Here is a 21,563-nt window from a genome sequence, read left to right as displayed (position 1 = left end):
GAGCAGACAAAGAGAGACTGAGTTTGTTTTTCAATCAAAAATCAATACGTGCCCTTCAAGCTTTTAAGTATGTGAAGCACCGTGCAGCATGTCGTTTCAGGAAGCAGCTGCACAAAAGATAGCAACGTGAAGATAATCTTTCAGCATTTTTAGACGAGCGTCCGTATCGTCTAGGTGTGCGAACAGCCCCCCTGCTCAATCCCCCTACGTCAGGATCAGAGAAAGTCAGCGCAAGAGAGAGACAGAGAAAAGTAAGTTGGGTAGCTTCTCAGCCATCTGCCAATAGCGTCCCTTGTATGAAATCAACTGGGCAAACCAACTGAGGAAGCATGTACCAGAAATTAAAAGACCCATTGTCCGCAGAAACCCGCGAAGCAGCGAAAAATCCGCGATATATATTTAAATATGCTTACATATAAAATCCGCAATGGAGTGAAGCCGCGAAAGGCGAAGCGCGATATAGCGAAGGATTACTGTATATAATAATAATAGACTAAGGTATATGTGTATGAGTGTGTGTGTCCTATCCCTCAGAGCAAGGTGATTGATCAGTTTCGCTTTGATGACACAGTCAAAATAGAAAGTGTGTCACACACAACGAGGCATAGGAGGCACACTGATAGAGAGTCACCTTCAAAGATGAGAAGTATAAAAGTGGACAGGAGGCATGAAGGGTGCCTTGAAAATAATGACCGAGTCTGAGAGCACCAATGAAGAGAGGTTCAGACACATGCAAATACAGAGAAAAAGCACTGAAGGTACATGGAGAGTGAGAAATAGCAAATACTTTTAAATTATTCTGTTACCTTTCTTCAAAACATAGTGTGGCTAGAAAATAAATAATATTCCATATTTCTATGTATTTTTTGTATTATCCAATGTAAACACATTTTCAGCTTTCAAACGTTGGTAGAACTTAAGCTAGACAATTTATTTGTTTCAATTTGTCATGTTAATATAAATATAGAATGTAAATATACTGTATAAGCATTGTAACATAAAACATACACACACACACATACAGAGAGTGAATGTATATGTTTATATGTGTTTATATTTATATGTTTAATGCTATGTATACTTTATTTTGTGTGTGTATTTGTCTTTGTTGGTATTGTGTTATTCACAACTGTTCTGAGGAGATATGCAAGTAAGAATTTCATTGTACTATGTACACGTGAAAAAAAAAATTGAACTCGTTTTCTTTTTAGTCACTTTTACACCGCACACTTACCTTGTAAATGTAAATTATTAATGTTTTCTCAAACTGTTACTCAGTGAAAGTGGCATGGAACTTTCTAGTTACTGATGTCCCTTCTTAAACAGTTAAATGCTATTATAATCAGAATAGCTCCTGTTAAGTAAGAACTTTTAACTGTTTGTTTGTTATTGTGACATATAGTATATTTTGGAAGTACTGTTATGAGTTCTGTTGACTTATGAAGTGGTTTATGTAACATACTGAGAGAGGACTAGTATGTCTTTACTTCTGGGGTACTGTGCCCTGATGATGGGACTTTCAGCATGAATCAAGACACAATTCTATTCAATGAACATGTGTGAAACATGATCTTTAAAATATGCCTGCAGTAAGAAATTAATGTCAGAATCTCCGAGTGTGAGTGCACAGCCTTTAGTCTTTCAAGTACATTAAGCCAGACAAGAATGCATCCCCAGTGATTTATAGAGACAGTATACTCTTACCCATTGGCAGGGGATATTGCTGTATTGGAAAATAAGCACCTGGGGCGTGAAACAGATGTTGTACAGTGAGAGAGAGAGAGAGACAAGTGGTAGGCACATTATTACCCTCATCTGGTTGAGGGTAGCAATGCCAAAGCAGGATCTTCATGTCTTTATTTTTCCTTTGTGATCTTTCTTCCATGTGTCTTTCAGTAAACCCACTTGACATTTTTATCTTTTCTGTTTTTTCATGCCCAACTGTTTTAATGCAATTTTAAGGAAAACTTAACTTGACTGTACAATATTATACAAACCTGGTTTGCCTTTTGTGGGACTTATCAACAGTGACATGTTTCTAAAGGAATACAACTGATGTGTTTTCTGTCATACAGCTCATCTCTCCCTTGCTGCGTTGCCTTGGTAACCTGTCAGCCAGCCATGGCCAGGAGTGCCGAGCATATCTGAAGGACGGACGAATCCTGGTGGCGCTTTGTGCTTTTGTTTGCCACTTCTTCCAGCAATACTCTTTCATGGCAAGAGAGAGTCTCTGGGTTCTCAACAATCTAACAGGTACCAGCAGATCCCATGGGTACAACCTGTGAAACTATCACTGAATACTCAACAACTTAAGGAATGAATTTAGTGTTATGCTTGGCTTTGGTCTATCCTAAGTGATGTGGCTATGTACTTGGTTTTTATGCAAAGTAGTTTGTTACATTTTAAGGTGCAGCCCCACATACTGCAACTGGTAATGCTATGTTATATACAGCACTGATTGCATGCTCTCTGGTAAAGCGCTCCTTGAGAATTGCAGCAGCACATATCCAGCATTCTGTGGTTGAATGAAGCAGCCTGTCATTATATGTGTGAAGTTTCCACATATTCTCCATGTCTGTATGGGGTTTCTTCACACATCACCAAGATGGGAAATATAATTGGCAGCTCCGTATTGGCCTAGCAGGAAAAAGTGTGTGTGGGCGTGTGTGTATTGTGATGGACTGATGCCCCATTCCCTGCCTTGTGCCAAATGCTGCTAGAATAGACTCCAGCTCCTGCAATGTTTAGAAGTTTCCACATATTCTCCATGTCTGTATGGGGTTTCTTCACACATCACCAAGATGGGAAATATAATTGGCAGCTCCGTATTGGCCTAGCAGGAAAAAGTGTGTGTGAGCGTGTGTGTGTATTGTGATGGACTGATGCCCCATTCCCTGCCTTGTGCCAAATGCTGCTAGAATAGACTCCAGCTCCTGTAATGTTTAGTTGGACTAAGTGGTTTTGACAGTATACTACTAATATATGTATGTATATTAACTTTATATATCCATCATTAGTAACCACTGTGGAGATAATAAGACAAATAAGTATGACTGTAAAAGATGTATACATTTAGCTTCTTTTCATGCAACTTTCATTCCATAAGTGAATTTCAGGTTCCACAGAACTGTGTCAGCTGTTTTAAACTCTTAGGACTGTGTGTTTGCTCCAGAAATAACCAAACTGAATAAGAACACACATTCTACTGAGTAAATGCTTATGAGCAGTCAGATGACCATCACATCTCATATCAAGTCATCCCATCATGGATGTTTTTACCCTAGCCCAGGGTTGAGCAATGTCGGTCCTGGAGAGCCACAGTGGCTACAGGTTTTCATTCCAACCCAATTGCTTAATTATAAACCAATCCTTTCCAGTCTCAGACCTTATTTAATTTTATGGCTTGTTAGTCTGCAATGTAAGGTTCTTTTTTGTCATTTACATCTTATTGCTAATAAGGAGCCATTAAAAAAGTGAATGCAGCGGTTTAAGGTTGAAATAAGCAGTTAAGGGTGGGGACCCTTAGCAAATGAGACCACTAAAATGAAGCATCAAAATGTCACTTGAGCAATAAGAGCTTCATCAGGAGTAATTGAATTCTCATTAAGAAACTGGGTTGGAACAAAAGCGTGCAGCCACTGTGGCTGTCCAGGACTGACATTGCCCACCCCTGCCCTAGCCAGTTATAGTTTAAGAGACACATTGACAATAGGCCTATTTATTATATCATTATATCAATATTATATTTTGTATACAGTTATGCATTTAGCATTATTTAAAAGTTTGCACTGTTTTCTTTCTAGTTATTAGTGTATTTTTATGTTATATGGTGTTTTTGGAACATGTGAATTTCCCTAATGGGGAATTGTGGTATTCAATGACTTTCACAACTATATCTGGCTTTCTACTACATTGTGTTTTTTCTATCCATCCATCCATCATGAATTCAGGAAAATATTCAGACCCTTTCACTTTTTTAACATTTTGTTATGCCTTGTGCTAAAATTATTTAAATTCATTTTTCCCACATCAAATAACTCTCAATCTCCCAGAATGACAATTCAAAGACAGCATTTTAAAAGTTTTTACAAATATATTAAAAAACTGGAGTATTTCATTGTCACAAGTACTCCTACCCTTACATATCACACTGCACATTTCATTATATTGATAATTGTTAAGATGTTTCTACAGCTTATTTTGAGTTCACCTGTGGTTAATTCAGTTGATTGCACATGATTATAGAAGGCAAACCGCCGTCTATAGAAGGTCCTACAGGTGACCACGTGTATTATAGCAAAAACCAAGCCATTGGGTCAAAGGAAAGGCCAGCAAAGCTTAAGCCACGGATCCAAGGAAGACTACAAAAATTTCTGCAGTACTGAAGGTTTCCAAAAGCACAGTTTCTTCATAATTCTTAAATGTAAGAAGTTTGGAACAACTTCAACTTTTCCCAGACCTGGCCACTTGGCCAAACGAAGCAATCATAGGGGCCATGGTAAGAGAGGTCGATCTAGAACCTGGTGGTCGCTCTGGCTGAGCTCCAGAGAACCTTTGTGGAGATGGGTGAAATTTCCAGAAGGACACTCATATAACTGCAACACTCTTAACAATCTGGGCTTTATGATAGAGTGGCCAGACAGAAGCCTCTCTCCTCCGTATAAGACACATGGAAGCCCATCTGGAGTTTGCAAAAAGACACTTAAGTAGGACTCACAGGCTGTGAGTAACAAGGTCCTTTGTTATGATGTAACCAAGAATAGTGACATCGCCTGTGGAATACCATTCCAACGATGAAGCATGGTGATTGCAGCATCTTGTTGGGGTGTTTTTTAGTGACAGGGACTGACAGACTAGACACAGTTGAGGGATAGCAAAATACAGGGATATCCTTAATGAAAACCTGCTCCAGAGTACTGTGGACCCAAAACTGGGTTGAAGGATCACCTGGCAAAAAGACACTGACCTTAAGTATAAAGCAAAGGCAACACATGAGTGGCTAAGTGGTAACTCTGGAAATGTACTTGAGTAGCCCAGCCACAGTGGTGACCATTGACAAGTTAAGTAACTCCGGCTGGAACCCCCAGAGAGTAGATGATGGGCATTAAACCCATGACCTTTGATTTCCACTCCAGTGTCATAGCCACTTGGTTGGGAATGCTAGCCTGTAATGTAAATTTGAACTCTAGTGGCTCTTTGTATCTCTGAGGCAAATGTTTTTTTTCTGTGAACCACATATTTGAAATTCTGTTTCTTTCTCTCTCCATGAAGCTGAAGATGCTGAGCTCTGCTCCACCTGTATCCACTTGAATTTGATTTCTGTATTGATCTACTACCTGCCTTTTGCCAAAGGAATAAATGTCATGGTAAGTCATAAAGCTGAAATGTTTTGTAATGAAATTTGGGAGCCCAAGGAATACTGAGTGAGGTTTTTTATACATATTCTGACAGATGGGGCTGCCACTGAGCCCAAACACTCGACACAATTGACAGAAACAATCATGGGTTTAAATATCATTTTTATTTTGTTCAGCTACCTTACACAGCACTGTATGTACAGGGACGGTGAAACCTTCATCTTTCTTCTTATCCTCCTGACTCCTCTTCCTCCTCACAAATGTTGTCTGCTGCCTCCTGTTTCTGACTGCACAAGGTGAGGCGGTGGGCTCCTTTTAAGCCATATTATGGAAGTACTTCTAGTGTTTGGGCGAAGTCCAGAGGAGGTACTTCCAGGTCAGGTGGAAGTGTCATAAAGTAGGGATAGTCAATCCCTGTAGCTTCCTCTGGTGGCAGCCATGGCACCCAGCAGGGTTATCCCACGGGACAACAATTACCTGCCTACCCCGTGGTCTGGAAAATGGAAGCAGCTATATGTGGATGCTGCACTCTGGCATGTCGGGGGAGTATATACTCTGAACGGGCCAACTCTCCCAATCCTTCCATCTTTCTTACCTCCCTTCCAGGCAAAGGATCACCTTTCTTTCTGGATGGGATGCCGGACAATCCCATATGGCACTTAAAATATATTTGACATTGGATTTTAGGTCCTTAGACTGCTGTGCAACATTGCAGAGAAAGGACCGGAGTACTGCAAGAAAATCAACCAGCAAGAGGTTCTGCAAGCTGTTTGTGCAACTCTCATCATGGCAGACCCTGAGGTGGTGCAGCTCAGCCTGGAACTTCTTTGGATGATTGTGTCAAGCAGTTGTCAGGTACTGTCAAACTGGAAACTAAAAAAGGTAAAACGTCCATTTGACTTTCCATCTGAGGAGTTCAGGTTCTGGTTGTTCTCATGTGAAACAAAGTTGAATTAATGAAAGTGCACTGCCTCAACTACACAATTAATTACAATATGTTCCATAACCCCTGATAAATAATATATTAAACTATTTACACTGTAATGTATGTTGTTACCAAATGTGTCTGCACCAACTGTAATGTATGTCACCTTGGATAACTGCTCCGCCTAAATGTAAAGTTTTAATACTTTCTGTCTCAAATTCAAATTTTAATATCGAAAAGTCTTATTTAACATTAACCAAAGGGGAGGAATGAATTAACAGAACCATAGAAAGCCCAGTCCTTTGTCTCATCCTTTATTTCACACACAGGTAAGCAGTTCGCTTGTCAATAAGGAAGGATTGTCCGCTCTAGAAGCTTTGCAGTACAACAAAGACAAAGAGATTAGAGTACGAGCTGCATATATTCTGGATCACATTTTTAAACCAGTAAGTCCTTGTATTTAATTACCTTTCAGACGAAAAAAAAAATATTGTTAGCTCTTTGTTGATTGTGCAACTTGTGGACCATCCGTCTGGTTTAGGGTCATGGGGGGCACAGCAGCACTGGGCATAAGACAGGAACCAAAACTGACAGGGGTTTCAGCCTATCCCAGGCCACAATGATGCGAACAGCCACTCCCACATGTAGAGCCTCCAGTCTTCAAATTTCTTGTGGCAGCATTGCTATCCACTGTGCTACACTTTTTAAAATGTACTCTTTCCTACACTGTTGAGCTGTTATAGCAATACTGTATATTGAATGTACAATATATATGGCACCTTCAGTCTGCCTTTCACATATACTGTACTTATCAAAAATAGTGATCCACCAATCATTTGGCCAAAGATCAGTCCCAGCTGTTCTTTTGCATTTCAAGCATGATCATCATCTTTTTCTTTCGGCTGCTACCGTTAGGGGTTGCCACAGCAGATCATCTTCTTCCATATCTTCCTGTCCTTGACATCTTGCTCTGTCACACCCATCACCTGCATGTCCTCTCTCACCACATCCATAAACCTTCTCTTAGGCCTTCCTCTTTTCCTCTTCCCTGGCAGCTCTATCCTTAACATCCTTCTTCCAATATACCCAGCATCTCTTCTTCTCTGCTCATGTCCAAACCAACACAATCTCGCCTCTCTGACTTTGTCTCCCAACTGTCCAACTGGAGCAGAACATCTAATGTCCTCGTTTCTAACCCTGTCCATCCTCGTCACACCCAGTGCAAATCTTAGCATCTTTAACTCTGCTACATCATTTGGCTTAAAAGTGATTGGTAGGTGGCCATCTATAAGTGGCCGGAGTTTAACTTTTAGTGTCGCACAAGCTGAATAAAACACTTTACTATCTTTATTTCGACATGCAGTCTGCTGTTTTTGTTTGTTTGTTTTTTTCTTCATGGTTCAGATCTTCTTAAGGAGGATCAGTGTTTATTAATAGAAGAGTGCAAGTGTACAAAATGTTATTTGTGAAAGCCTAGAAACTTCCACGAACTGTACAGTACAGTAATCCCTCCTCCATCGCGGGGGTTGCGTTCCAGAGCCACCGGCGAAGTAGGAAAATCCGCGAAGTAGAAACCATATGTTTATATGGTTATTTTTAGAATGTCATGCTTGGGTCACAGATTTGCGCAGAAACACAGGAGGTTGTAGAGAGACAGGAACGTTATTCAAACACTGCAAACAAACATTTGTCTCTTTTTCAAAAGTTTAAACTGTGCTCCATGACAAGACAGAGATGACAGTTCTGTCTCACAATTAAAAGAATGCAAAACATATCTTCCTTTTCAAAGGAGTGCAAAGCAAGCAGTCAAAAAAAAAAATCAATACGGCTTTTAAGTATGCGAAGCACCGCCGGTACAAAGCTGTTGAAGGCGGCAGCTCACACCCCCTCTGTCAGGAGCAGGAAGAGAGAGAGAGAGAGAGAGAGAGAGAGAGAGAGAGAGAGACAGATAAAAAAAATCAATACGTGCCCTTTGAGCTTTTAAGTATGCGAAGCTCCGTGCAGCCTGTCCTTCAGGAAGCAGCTGCACACAGCCCCCCTGCTCACACCCCCCTACGTCAGCGCAAGAGAGAGAGAGAGAGAGAGAGAGAAAGTAAGTTGGGTAGCTTTTCAGCCATCTGCCAATAGCGTCCCTTGTATGAAATCAACTGGGCAAACCAACTGAGGAAGCATGTACCAGAAATTAAAAGACCCATTGTCCGCAGAAACCCGCGAAGCAGCGAAAAATCCGCGATATATATTTAAATATGCTTACATATAAAATCCGCGATGGAGTGAAGCCGCGAAAGGCGAAGCGCCATATAGCGAGGGATCACTGTATTAACTTTAGAGTGTTACTGGAACAGACCTTTCTTCATGATTCAGTAAATTGCCCAGAGTTTAAATGAAGCAGAGCCAAAGAGCAGTGTATGTGGCCTGTTAGGAGCTTGTTGTTTTCCTTTGATTCTGTATAAAACTTGTTTCAGGTATTTTTCACGTTGGTCTGTGTTCTTTTGTGACATGCAGTGCCTTCAGAAAGTTTTCAAATCCCTTCACTTCGGCTTACGCTAAAATCATCGAAACTAAGTTTTTCTTTCCTCAAGCAACACTCATATTTCCAAATGACAAAAGCAAATGCATGACTTTAGAAATGTTTGCAAATTTATTAAGAATAAAAAAAAAAAACCCTGAAATTTCTTTTTGGCACAAGTATTCAGATCCTTTACTTAGTACTTTATTGAAGCAGCACTAGCATCGAACACAGCCTGAAGTCTTCTTGGGTTTGACACAACAAGCTTTACACACATGAATTTGGAGATTTTCTGCCATTGTTCTCTGCAGATCCTGTCAGGCTCTGCCAGATTGGATGGAGACTGTCGGTGGACAGTGGTTTTCAGGTTTCAGATGTTCGACTGAGTTCAAATCCAGGCTCTGGCTGGGCCACTCAAGGTGCCCCTGAGTCACTCTTATGATGTCTTTGCTTTGTGCTTAGGGTCATTGCCCTGTTGGCAGGTGAAGTTCCGGCCCTGTCTGATGTACAGAGTGCTCTGGAGTAGTTTTCATTAGGGATTTTTCTGTACTCTGTTCCATTAAGCTTTCCTTCAATCTTGTGTAGCCTCCCAGTCCATGCTGCTCAACAACTGCACACTGTGATGTTGCCACAATCATACTTCACTGTTGGAATGGTATTGTACAGATGATGAGCTGTAAACTCCAGGTGGGATTTTGTGTGTAGTCTGGTCACTCTACCATAAAACTCACATTAGTGGATTGTTGCAGTGGTGGTTATCCTTCTGGAAATTTCTTCCATCTCTACACAGGTTCTGTGGAGAACATCCAGAGTGACCACCAGGTTCTAGATCACCTCTCTTACCATGGCCCCTATGATTGCTTCGCTTGGCCAAGTGGCCAGGTCTGGGAAAAGTTGAAGTTGTTCCAAACTTCTTACATTTAAGAATTATGAAGAAACTGTGTTTTTAGAAACTTTCAGAACTGCAGAAATTTTTGTAGTCTTCCTTGGATCTGTGGCCTAAGCTTTGCTGGCCTTTCCTTTGACCCAATGGCTTGGTTTTTGCTATGATACACGTGGTCACCTGTAGGACCTTCTATAGATGGCTGTGTGCCTTCTATAATTGTGTGCATTGGGTTCTTGCTATCTTGGTATCTCATTTAGCAAGGCCCTGCTCCCTTCTTTGCTTAGTTTGTCTGGGCAGTCAGCTCTACAGCTCTAGGAAGAGTCATGGTTGCTCCCGACTTTATTCTATGTAAGAATTACAGAGGGCACTGTGATTCTGGGAACCTTCAATGCTGCAGAATGTTTTATGTAACATTCCCAGGATCGGTGCCTTGACACAATCCTCTCTCTAAGTTGTACTTTTCTTTCTACCTTGTGTCTCGGTTATTGCCTTTATAATCAGATCCAATCAATTGAATTGACCACAAGTGGACTCCAAACAGGCTGTGGAAACATCTCAATGATGATCCATAAAATGGGATTGGGATGCACCTGAGCCATACTTCAAGTGTCATGGCACAGAATCTGAATAATAGTGTGATTTTTATTTTTATTACATTTGCAAAAAATCCTACAATCCTGTTTTGCATTGTCATTCTGGGATATTGAGAGTTTATTGATGTGGGGAAAAATTAAATGATTTTAGCACAAGGCTGCAGCATAACAAAATGTGAACAACGTGAAGGGGTCTGAACTTTCTAAAGGCACTGTGCACATTTCTACTGAAGTGTAGTTTAGTTAGCTTGCTTCCACATCTTGATTGTTAGAAAATATTTTCCTTATCAGAAACTTAATTTTCAATTTTGGTCGTCTGTGATAAGTTCAATTCAGTCTGCCAAAGCTCTTGATCTTTTTTAGAACATTTAATAATCCAGGACAGTTTTGCATGTGAGAGGCAAATGTCAGGACATAACTGAAAATGTAGAGGAAAGTCTTTTCATATGCCAGCTATTTGGATGACACATTGTTAGTAATTCCTAATGTATGATTCATTTTTTCATTTCTTAAAATATATTTCATTGTTGGCACTTGAGGCACAGAAATTACTCTTAAGTTGAAAAGTGATTAATGTAAAAGGGCTGAGAATTTCTCAGAAGAGGTATAAATCCTGCATTATTTTACCCTGATAAACGAAGAAGGCTGCCATGGGCCATTTTAAAGAAAGCACATTCCACTGCTTTGTGGGTTGGCTTTAAAAAATAGTCGAGTTACTGATTTATGGATTGGTAGAAGATTAACATGAATGCACAGACAAAAACAGCAGCTCAAGAATACATCTGTATTGTAGGACTTGATACTTCAATGTTCATTAAAATGTGATTTAATAACATTTAGTAGGACATGTGCATTGAATGCAATACAATAATAATAAGTAAAAACTTCACATAATAATCACAAAGTTTGGAAGTGGATGAATGTTTCAACTGCTGGAACTCGCTCAGTCACTCGTCATTTCCTCACTTGCAATCTTGTGATGGACAGATTGATGTGTGAAAATGAAAAGGTAAGCTTACAACCACAGCTGGAGATGCAGAAGTCACGACTGCTTAAAATAATGAGTGTTAATATACTGTCAGTCAGTCATTGCCCAACCCACTATATCCTAACACAGGGTCACGGGGGTCTGCTGGAGCCAATCCCAGCCAACACAGGGCGCAAGGCAAGTTGATATATTGTATATGTAATAATTTGAACTTGGAATAAATTAACAATGCATTTTGCACCAACTTACTGAACAAGCCAAGCTGAACAGCCTACTGATTTGGAAGTTCTGTTCTAAGCAGATTGTACGTATCAGAGCATTCAAGGCATTTGTCACAAACATTTCTTTTTTGTTTGAAGGGTGATGCTTCTTGCAAATGAAATCCATGTGGCCAGCCTCGGAGTGTACAGAGAAAAGGATTTTGTATGGTGAACATTATGTCTACATTTACCCCAAATTAGTAATTTTTTTTTTTGTTTGTCATATAATGAACTTTGATAGATGTGACAATCTTTTATATTTGGACTATATAAATGTATTCAACTATTTTAAAGCTGTTAAAGACATTTATAGTGGAGGTAAAGATGAAATTGTTAGAATTATGACTAATTAAGAATGAAGTAAAATAACCCAAAAGAAATTTGACACATTAATTGCTAAATGCTTTTTTAAAGTGTTTTTTAATATAATATGACATTAAATCTTTCACAGCAGACTGGCATGTGTGTTACTTTTCACGCAATAATTGGACAATATTTAGAGTGAGCAATGGGTATTTTATTGCCATTGAAGCAACATTCCTTTTAACATAAATACAAATATACACAACAATGCAAAGTCTGCCCAGCAATTGTGTCCCCTTCCACAAATCTCTTCAGGGTTTTGCTTTCACAAGGGACTCTAAAGCCTTGGCTACTTGATCTGCATTCATACTGGCCAGCGGTACACTCTGTTCCTTACCAAAGCCTGTGAGAAGAGAAAAACAAAATTGCATATCAAGTCAATTTTTTTTCTTTTTAACAATTTTTTTTTTTTTGGTTGCTGATTCAAAGTCTGCATTTTTTCCACAAACAGAAGTATACTTAACATCTTTCGTTCATGTGGAACATTAAACATAAAACCTTACGATGTTACTCTTATTATCACTACTTGGTATGAATTTTGAATTTTTATTCAACTCTGTATATAGCTTGGCCAACTTTTAAAGATTCTTTTTGTGGCAAAATATGAAAACTGCCTTCCAATAAGAAGGTTATGCTGTTAAAGACAAAGTCTCTATTTTCTAAAGCAATACTCCATATAAAAAATTATATTTTTATATGTTACCTAGCCCATGTAGTTTGCAGTAATGGGTAAGGAAAAATTTTGTAATGTTTTCATGGAGGATGGAGATGACCATTTACAACAGACTTAGTGTCTATGGTGACAGAAAACATACAAGAGCATCCATGATGTCCATCTTGCTTGCGTCACTCGTGTCAAATAATCCACAAATCAAGTCATCCAGTCATATGCCCACTACATACAAAGCAGATGTATATTTTCCAAAATATTGTTGAATATTACTGGAAAATGGAAGCAGTACACCCAGAAGAAACGTGTTCACGTGAAACCGTGCTTTTGAATTGAAAACCCACCTCGATCCTGCGTGAACTTGTTTCTTCTGCTTGTACTGTTCCCATTTCCCAGAAATATTTAACAATAATGTAGCAAAAAATGCATGTGTTTTGTCCATTGTGAGCATACGGCTATAGTAATGTTTGATGTTTTATCATGTGCCATTTTATATTATTATATTACTAGTCATTTAGCCTGTTACAATAACGGGCGCTAGAAAAGTAGTGCATAAACATTAGTAGGAACAGTCTATATTAAATGGCAAGGGACTTTGACCTCATTCTTTTTGTTGGTCGTATTTTTCTCTCTTTCAGCCTTTCTTTTGTGGATGTTTACTTGCTAAGCTGACCGTTCTTCGTGGGCTGCCGCTGTGTATTGTGTGTCTTTAATTTTCTGTGACAGTAATACTGTCTGGTACGTCCGCTGGCTTGTACGTCCGTAATATACCTTTAATTTTATCTGGTGGTAATACAGGCGTGCGCGTCGGTAATATGCCTTTAATCTCCTCTGACAGTAATACTGGCTTGTATGTGGCTGTAATATGCGTCACTGTATTGTGTACCTTTAATTTAATAATAATAATTCATTACATTTATATAGCGCTTTTCTCAGTACTCAAAGCGCTATCCACACAGGGAGGAACCAGGAAGCGAACCCACAATCTTCCACAGTCTCCTTACTGCAAAGCAGCAGCACTACTACTGCGCCACCTGTGAGGACCTCTCGCAATTTCCTCTCGCAGTAATACTGGTTTGTATTTCCGTAAAACGCCTCTAACTTTCTCTGACAGTAATATCGCGCATCGCACCGTGCCCCACGCATGCGCACTTCACTAGAAGACACACACACACACGGACACCTGGACACACACACAGATTTTATTAAAGAGGATACCATTCAGGTAGAGTGGTGGCCCTGAGGCTAGGGATCTGCACCGGCAGTCTGAAGGTTGCCAGTGCAAATCCTGTAAATGCAAGAAGTGACTCCACTCCATTGGGCCCTTAACCTGCAAATGCTCCGTCCTGGGTAGGACATTAGCTTGCATCCAGCCCTGCAAGCAGGTCCTCCAACTTGCAGGGAAAACGTGGGGGTTGGTGGCAGGAATGGCACTCCAGCCACTGTTAAAATAAACACATCACACTGTTCCACTACTAGTGTGGTGCTGAGGTGTCACTCATTGCTTGGCTGCACTCAGGTTCTAATTTGGGATCCTGAGGTGGTTTGTCATGTGGTGGGTGCAGCAACACGCTGTGTCAGTGCGTGCTTCCATCCTCTCTCTATATATACTGTTTTCGTTGTGGTCCAGCATTGGTCTCCATAGATGTCTATTCTATCAGAAACTTTATCTCCATTCTCCATAAAAACACTAGATTACATTTTTTCCCAGCCATCTCAAAAAAAAATGGGGTACATAATATGTATAAAAATACAATTTATGGGTGGAGTATTCCTTTAAGGGCCTGGTAAACGGGATATGGATAATACACTAAATTGTCATTCTGATCTTTTGTCACTCTGAAAATTCCTGGGTATAAATATACGTTGATCTAATATGCTTCGTAACTAAACATGCAGTGGTAGCCAATATTTTCATGTAAGCTGATACCAAACAGGTTTGTGTTATTCAAGGACCAGTAGCTGGAGATTAGACAGTGGGACCGGTAAGAAATTCACTTAGGCAAAACCCCTTGCAGTTGTGCATCCTCACTCTTTACTCTAAAACATATCACAATACACAATGTTTCCAGTGATTTTCTAGCACAGAGTTCATTCACATAATCTTTGAGAGTCAGGTGAAGTTGTGGTGTGCTCCCGTGCCTTTCAGCCATCTAGGGTGGCATACACAGCAACTCAATCCAACTAGTCTGCAACTCACCCCAAAAAAATTAAACACATTTTATTTTAACTTATCTGTCAGTGTAAGCACTGCTGCATAGTAGTGTGACACACCACCACTCCTTTCTACGAGAGACCTGTCTGAAGGGCCCTTGCAGTCGCGTGTGTGTGTGTCTTGTGGGTTTGCTTTGCTCTGCTTAATGCACAGTATACAAGCTGTTTCATCCGTCACTTTTCTTGATCTTCCAGATATTGCCTTTACCTCCACATTTCTCCTTAACACCTAATTTCTTAATGACATTTTGGAAATGTGGAAACTGCAAACAGGAAGTGCTTTGATATTTATTTATTTGGCATTAAATTAGTGCATTTTTTAGATATTCAAGTCAGTTGTTTGGAATAACCCATGGTTGTTGAGTGTTGCACAATGTTTGAAGGGTCAAAGAATTTATAAGACTCATCAGCTGTTGATTCCTGACTAGACTAACAATTAATATGTTAAACCTGACCAGACTAATGAGCTAATGAGATCTGAGACCTTGCAACTAAAAAGGTGCTCAACCGTTTGCAAATGCCACATTTGCTCTTTTTTTTATTATTAATTTTCCCAGTTTAAAGAAATAGCATTACTGTACAATAACATTTTCATAAAAATGCCATTCTTTCAGTTAGTAACAACAACTTCAACATCAAGCTTTTTTTTAATTCACATGTCAATACACTATGTAATTGGCCAGGGGTGTCCAAAGTTTTGCATTGAACTGTACTGTATGTTAGAACCAAGTCAAAATGAATACCAAAAACCACAACATCAAGTGCTGTGCGATCACTGAATTTGTAATGATAGAGAACAGGAAGCTTTCAGAAATCCATTTTGCCTATCAAACATGTACAGGGACCAGTCTGCTGTACATGCATGCCACGGTCAAGAGATGAGGTGCAGAATTCTGCAGTGACAGTACATCCCTTGAAAATGAGCCAAGGTCTGGCAGGTCGTCAAAATCAATATTGGAACAAAATGTTGCCACCGTGGAGCAAATCCATCCATCCATTTTCCTACCCGCTGAATCCAAACACAGGGTCACGGAGGTCTGCTGGAGCCAATCCCAGCCAACACAGGGCACAAGGCAGGACACAATCCTGGGCAGGGTGCCAACCCACCGCAGGACCGTGGAGCAAATCCTAACTAATAATCAAAACCTGATATTATATAAGATAGCAAATACTACTTGTTGCGGATCAGCTGACTCTGTTCTTCATGAACACAAAGTCACTGTTGACTTTTGCAGTGAAACATTCCCATATGAATTTCAATTTTGAGAAATTTATAAAGTGGTTCAAAACTGGGGATGAAATATGCAAACATCATTATGCCCCTTAGTCCAAACAACAGTATTATATTGGTTTGCTTTGGCTTAGGCAGTAACAAATAAAGGAAAAGCAGTGAGAAAACTGTCAGCCATCCCCTCACTTCAAGACAACGCTGCCCACTCCCACTGCAAAAACTGCTCTACAAAACTGTGACTTCAAAAAGACATCAAACCCATCCTATTCTTCAGCCCTAACCCCATGTGACCACCACCTACTTCCCAGTTTGAAGGGCTACAATCCACTGGTAAAACTACACAAATGATGAAGACTGGTTGCATAAGCCAGTAAAACAGTTTTACAGACATTGACAAATTTGTTGGTACCCCTCCAGAGAAAAAAAAAAAAAAAACAATTGTCTCTAAAGTAACTTGACACTGACAAAAATAACTGGCACCCATCATTGTTTATTCCGTATTTAACAAAAAAAAAAAAAGACTTTTAAAGTTTTGATTCAACAGAATATCTTAAATAACAACACAAATGAAAATGGCATTGACAAAAATAATGGTACCCCTCATATTTTGCTGCACAACCTTTACAGGCAATTACTGCTAACAATTCCTGTAGCTCAAAATGAGACTTCTGCACCTGTCAAAAGGTACGTTTGGCCCACTCTTCCTGTGCAAACTGCTCCAGCTGTGGCAGGTTTGAAGTGGGCCTTCTACAGACTGCATGTTTCAGCTCTTTCCACAGATGTTTGATAGAATTCAAATCAGGTCTCATAGAAGGCCACTTCAGAACAGTCCAATGTTTTGTTCTTCGCCATTCTTGGGTGATTTTAGCTGTGTGGTTTGCGGTCATTACCCTGTTGGTGGATACATGACCTGTGACTGAAATACTGTTTTCTGACACTTACTGGGCAGTAGGTTTTGATCCAGAAAGTTGATAGTCTTGAGATTTCATTGTTCCCTGCACAGACTCAAGACACCCTGTGCCAGATGCAGAGAGGCTGCCTCAAAATATAACCAAGCCTCCTCCATGTTTCACCATAGGTATGATGTTCTTTTCTTTGAAAGCTTCATTTTTCCCTCTGTGGACAAAGAGCTCTAGTTGTCTCAACTGTCCAAAGGTCATTCTCCCAGAAGCACTGTATACAGTCTGGCTTTTTTATGTTGTTCTTTCAACACTGGAGTCCACACGGGTCATTGAGCCCACTGTCACTCAGAAAGCAACTGATGGTGCGATCGGACACTGAAAGACCTTGACCTTGGAGTTCAGCTTGTATCTCTTTGCAAGGTGTCCTTGGCTTTTTCTCTACCATCTTCACTATCCTTCTGCCCATTCTGGGGTTGATTTTCCTCTTACGGCTGCATCTAGGGAGGTTGGCTACAGTCCCATGGACCATAAACGTCTTAATAATATTTGCAACTGTTCTGACAGGAACATCAAGCTGCTTGGAGATGGTCTTCTGCCCTTTGCCTTTAACGTGCTTGTTTATAATTTTCTTTCTGATCTCCTCAAACAACTTTCTCTTCTGTTTTCTCAAGTCCATGTTCAGTGTGGGCCACATGATACCAAACAGCTGAGTGACTATTTTTCTCCATTTAAATAGACTGAATGAATGCACGATTGGAGACATATGTGGTACTAATTAAAGAGAACAGCTAGTTTTAAAAATCATTCTAATCCAATTATTTATGAACTTGTACAGAGGTACCAATAAATGTGTCCAGGCCACTTTAGAATACCTTCTTAGAATTAGCAATACTACCTGTTTTCACACTAGCTTTGCTTTACTCAATGACATAGCAAAGGCATGTAGGTACAGTATACAGGTGCTGGTAATAAAATTAGAATATCATGACAAAGTTGATTTACTTCAGTAATTCCATTCAAAAAGTGAAACTTGTATATTAGATTCAATCATTACACACAGACTGATGTATTTCAAATGTTTATTTCTTTTAATGTTGATGATTATAACTGACAACTAATGAAAGTCCCAAATTCAGTATCTCATAAAATTAGAATATCAATTAAGACCAATGCAAAAAAAGGGTTTTTAGAAATGTTGGCCAACTGAAAGGTATGAACATGAAAAGTATGAGCATGTACAGCACTCAATATTTAGTTGGGGCTCCTTTGGCCTGGATTACTGCAGCAATGCGGCGTGGCATGGAGTCGATCAGTCTGTGGCACTGCTCAGGTGTTATGAGAGCCCATGTTGCTCTGATAGTGGCCTTCAGCTCTTCTGAATTGTTAGGTCTGGCGTATTGCATCGTTCTCTTCACAATACCCCATAGATTTTCTATGGGGTTAAGGTCAGGCGAGTTTGCTGGCCAATCAAGAACAGGGATACCATGGTCCTTAAACCAGGTACTTGTAGCTTTGGCACTGTGTGCAGGTGCCAGGTCCTGTTGGAAAATGAAATCTGCATCTCCATAAAGTTCGTCAGCAGCTGGAAGCATGAAGTGCTCTAAAACTTCCTGGTACACTGCTGCGTTGACCTTGGACCTCAGAAAACACAATGGACCAACACCAGCAGATGACATGGCACCCCAAACCATCACTGACTGTGGAAACTTTACACTGGACCTCACGCATCGTGGATTCTGTGCCTCTCCTGTCTTCCTCCAGACTCGGACCTTGATTTCCAAAGGAAATGCAAAATTTACTTTCATCAGAGAACATAACTTTGGACCACTCAGCAGCAGTCCAAAGGCGAGACGCTTCCGATGCTGTCTCTTGTTCAAGAGTGGCTTGACACAAGGAATGCGACAGCTGAAACCCATGTCTTGCATACGTCTGTGCGTGGTGGTTCTTGAAGCACTGACTCCAGCTGCAGTCCACTCTTTGTGAATCTCCCCCACGTTTTTTGAATGGGTTTTGTTTCACAATCCTCTCCAGGGTGCGGTTATCCCTATTGCTTGTACACTTTTTTCTACCACATCTTGTCCTTCCCTTCGCCTCTCTATTAATGTGCTTGGATACAGAGCTCTGTGAACAGCCAGCCTCTTTAGCAATGACCTTTTGTGTCTTGCCCTCCTTGTGCAAGGTGTCAATGGTCGTTTTTTGGACAACTGTCAAGTCAGCAGTCTTCCCCATGATTGTGTAGCCTACAGAACTCGACTGAGAGACCATTTAAAGGCTTTTGCAGGTGTTTTGAGTTAATTAGCCGATTAGAGTGTGGCACCAGGTGTCTTCAATATTGAACCTTTTCACAATATTCTAATTTTCCGAGATACTGAATTTGGGACTTTCATTAGTTGTCAGTTATAATCATCAACATTAAAAGAAATAAACATTTGAAATACATCAGTCTGTGTGTAATGAATGAATCTAATAAACAAGTTTCACTTTTTGAATGGAATTACTGAAATAAATCAACTTTGTCATGATATTCTAATTTTATGACCAGCACCTGTACATGGGACAATTGCTTTTCATTCAATCACTTTTCAGGAGGCATACAGCACTTTGCTACACTACAGCACCCAATGAGCTGTAAGGGTACCAAAAATCGTGTCCATATCCATACATTAGTGATGTAAAAAGAAGCTTTGTGAACAATGTAACAAGTGCAATGGGTATTACGCTAAATATAAAACTTGCTTGGTTTTACTGATATTTATCTTACTAGGTAAGGCACAAATCTACTTGATCCCTCATGGTCTATGAGGAAGGGTAGCACAGTGACACAACAGTTCGTGCTGCTGCCGTACAGATATAGTGACATTGATGTGAAATTGCTATCCATATTAAGACTCCACATTCACCCGGAGACATGAGCTTTTCAACCCAGATCTCCTAGATGTGTGTGTGTTGGGTTAACGTTTTTTTCTAAATTCACTGTCTGTAGGAGTGTGTATGTGTGAACTGCACCTCACTGTCCAAGGTTGGATCCTGTGTTGCATCCAGGGTTACCTGGATGGGCTTTATTCCCAAACAACCTGGAAATGGATTAAGTAAGTTTAAGTGTGTTGTTACAAACTATGTACTCCACCAGTACTACAAATTGCTGATGGAATTCACTTGTTTTAAGTTAAAGTGTCACGTGCTTTAAGTGTATTTCTAAGAATAAATCCACCCTCGCTACTGTTCCACAACACAACAGACGTTCAAAGGAAAACTTCAAAAGGAAGAAGAATGTTCTCAGGAAGTCACAGTCTGGAGAAAATGAGAAGTACAAGTCTGGAGAACACTACAGTCACACAAGCATTGAAAAGCATTCATCCCACCTTGGTCCTTGGGGTACTCCATTGTCTAAGAATGGAAACATAAACTACTGCCATTCAAAAAAATCAACCAATTTATTTTTAATTCCAAAAAAATGCATTGGGCCATAATATTTTTCTTTGATCATAAACCCAGCATGGCCATGTTGTGTGGAGTTTGCACTTTCTCCCCCTATTTGCATGGGATGCATATGCATTAGGATAACTCACAAATCTAAACAGGCCCCAGATGGACGTCTGTAGGAGTGTGTGTGACTGACTGTGAATGTGCCCGGTCATCGACTAGTGTCCTTTATTGTGCCAATTGCTACCAGGTCAGACTCTCACAAATCTGCACTGTACTAAACCACTATTACAGAAAAATACAAGAGACATATTACAACTTACTGTATCTTGCCAAGAGTTTGGGCTGAACTCCGGAACATTCTCTTATTAAAATTGGAAATGACGGATTGGCCTTCTTCAGTGTCACATAGTGCTGCTCAATGAAATCCCTGTTTCAATATAAAAATCAAGTCTCAATTATATTCTTTGTATACATTACAACATACATAAAAAACAACATATTGTCAGTCATAATTTCAGGCTTCTCTGCGCTCCTTTTATTGTGATCATTTGTATTTGACCCTTTTTAGTTTTTACTGTACTGTCCTTTGGACTATAATGCTCTTTGTAGGGTTGTCCACCATTAATTGTGATAAATGAAGAATTAAGATAGATATACTCTTCATTTGTCCAAAAGGGGGGAATTTATCTTTTTATGATAGATAGATAGCCCCATAATACACACCACTAAAAGAAAGAAAACTTCGCTAAAGGTGAATAGAACAGAATCAGAGTCATAGTTGGGCATTACAAAGACGTATTGCCGCTGGTATAAAGTCATGAGAACTGTTCAATTGTGGGATTACTCGAACACTATTTTACAATCATTTCTGCATTTGCTAGTATTTATTCATGCCTCTAATTTTTTTTGTAAAATCGATCTACTTGTCCCGTTTAAATCAACATATATCCTTACTAAAACTTTAGATTAGTTTCGGGAAAACTCGACAAATTTCACAAAGCCAAGAGGCAAAATTCGAGATGGTAAATTTAGCAAACCATCATCTTATCTACATTTTTGTTATTTCACATTTCTGTTCATTTGAATAAGAAACTTTTCGTTTTGTTCCATTACCTGACACCTTGACTCGCTGCAGACTTCTGACACAAGTGCAATCGAATTTCCTTCACGTTTCTTCCCAAATTCGTCCCCCAAGCTTCTCACTACCGCAGCAGCCATATTGTTCACCTTTCAGACTCC

The 21,563-nt window shown here is 39.8% G+C and overlaps 2 protein-coding genes across 2 annotated transcripts in view; one reads left to right on the top strand and one right to left on the bottom strand.

Annotated features, from left to right (window-relative positions):
- tmco6 (transmembrane and coiled-coil domains 6) overlaps window positions 1-11,973 on the top strand; it is a 45,946-nt gene extending 33,973 nt beyond the window's left edge. The window contains exons 11-15 of the mRNA XM_028813027.2: window positions 2,076-2,253; window positions 5,272-5,366; window positions 6,045-6,212; window positions 6,612-6,728; window positions 11,618-11,973. Of these exons, the coding sequence (XP_028668860.2) occupies window positions 2,076-2,253; window positions 5,272-5,366; window positions 6,045-6,212; window positions 6,612-6,728; window positions 11,618-11,638 (579 nt within the window). The 3' untranslated portion in view covers window positions 11,639-11,973. The remainder of the gene's footprint in view (window positions 1-2,075; window positions 2,254-5,271; window positions 5,367-6,044; window positions 6,213-6,611; window positions 6,729-11,617) is intronic.
- Window positions 11,974-12,013: 40 nt separating this feature from the next.
- ndufa2 (NADH:ubiquinone oxidoreductase subunit A2) lies at window positions 12,014-21,557 on the bottom strand. The gene is given in 4 exon segments (XM_028813028.2): window positions 12,014-12,224; window positions 20,645-20,751; window positions 21,438-21,514; window positions 21,516-21,557. Coding segments are annotated over 4 exon segments (303 nt in total). The 5' UTR covers window positions 21,543-21,557; the 3' UTR covers window positions 12,014-12,132.
- Between the last annotated feature and the right edge of the window lie 6 nt (window positions 21,558-21,563).

The sequence above is a fragment of the Erpetoichthys calabaricus genome, chromosome 11, assembly GCF_900747795.2.
Source record: "Erpetoichthys calabaricus chromosome 11, fErpCal1.3, whole genome shotgun sequence".
NCBI lineage: Eukaryota > Metazoa > Chordata > Cladistia > Polypteriformes > Polypteridae > Erpetoichthys > Erpetoichthys calabaricus.
Note: the sequence above shows the minus strand (reverse complement) of the source record. Positions and strands in the feature narration are given on the sequence as shown.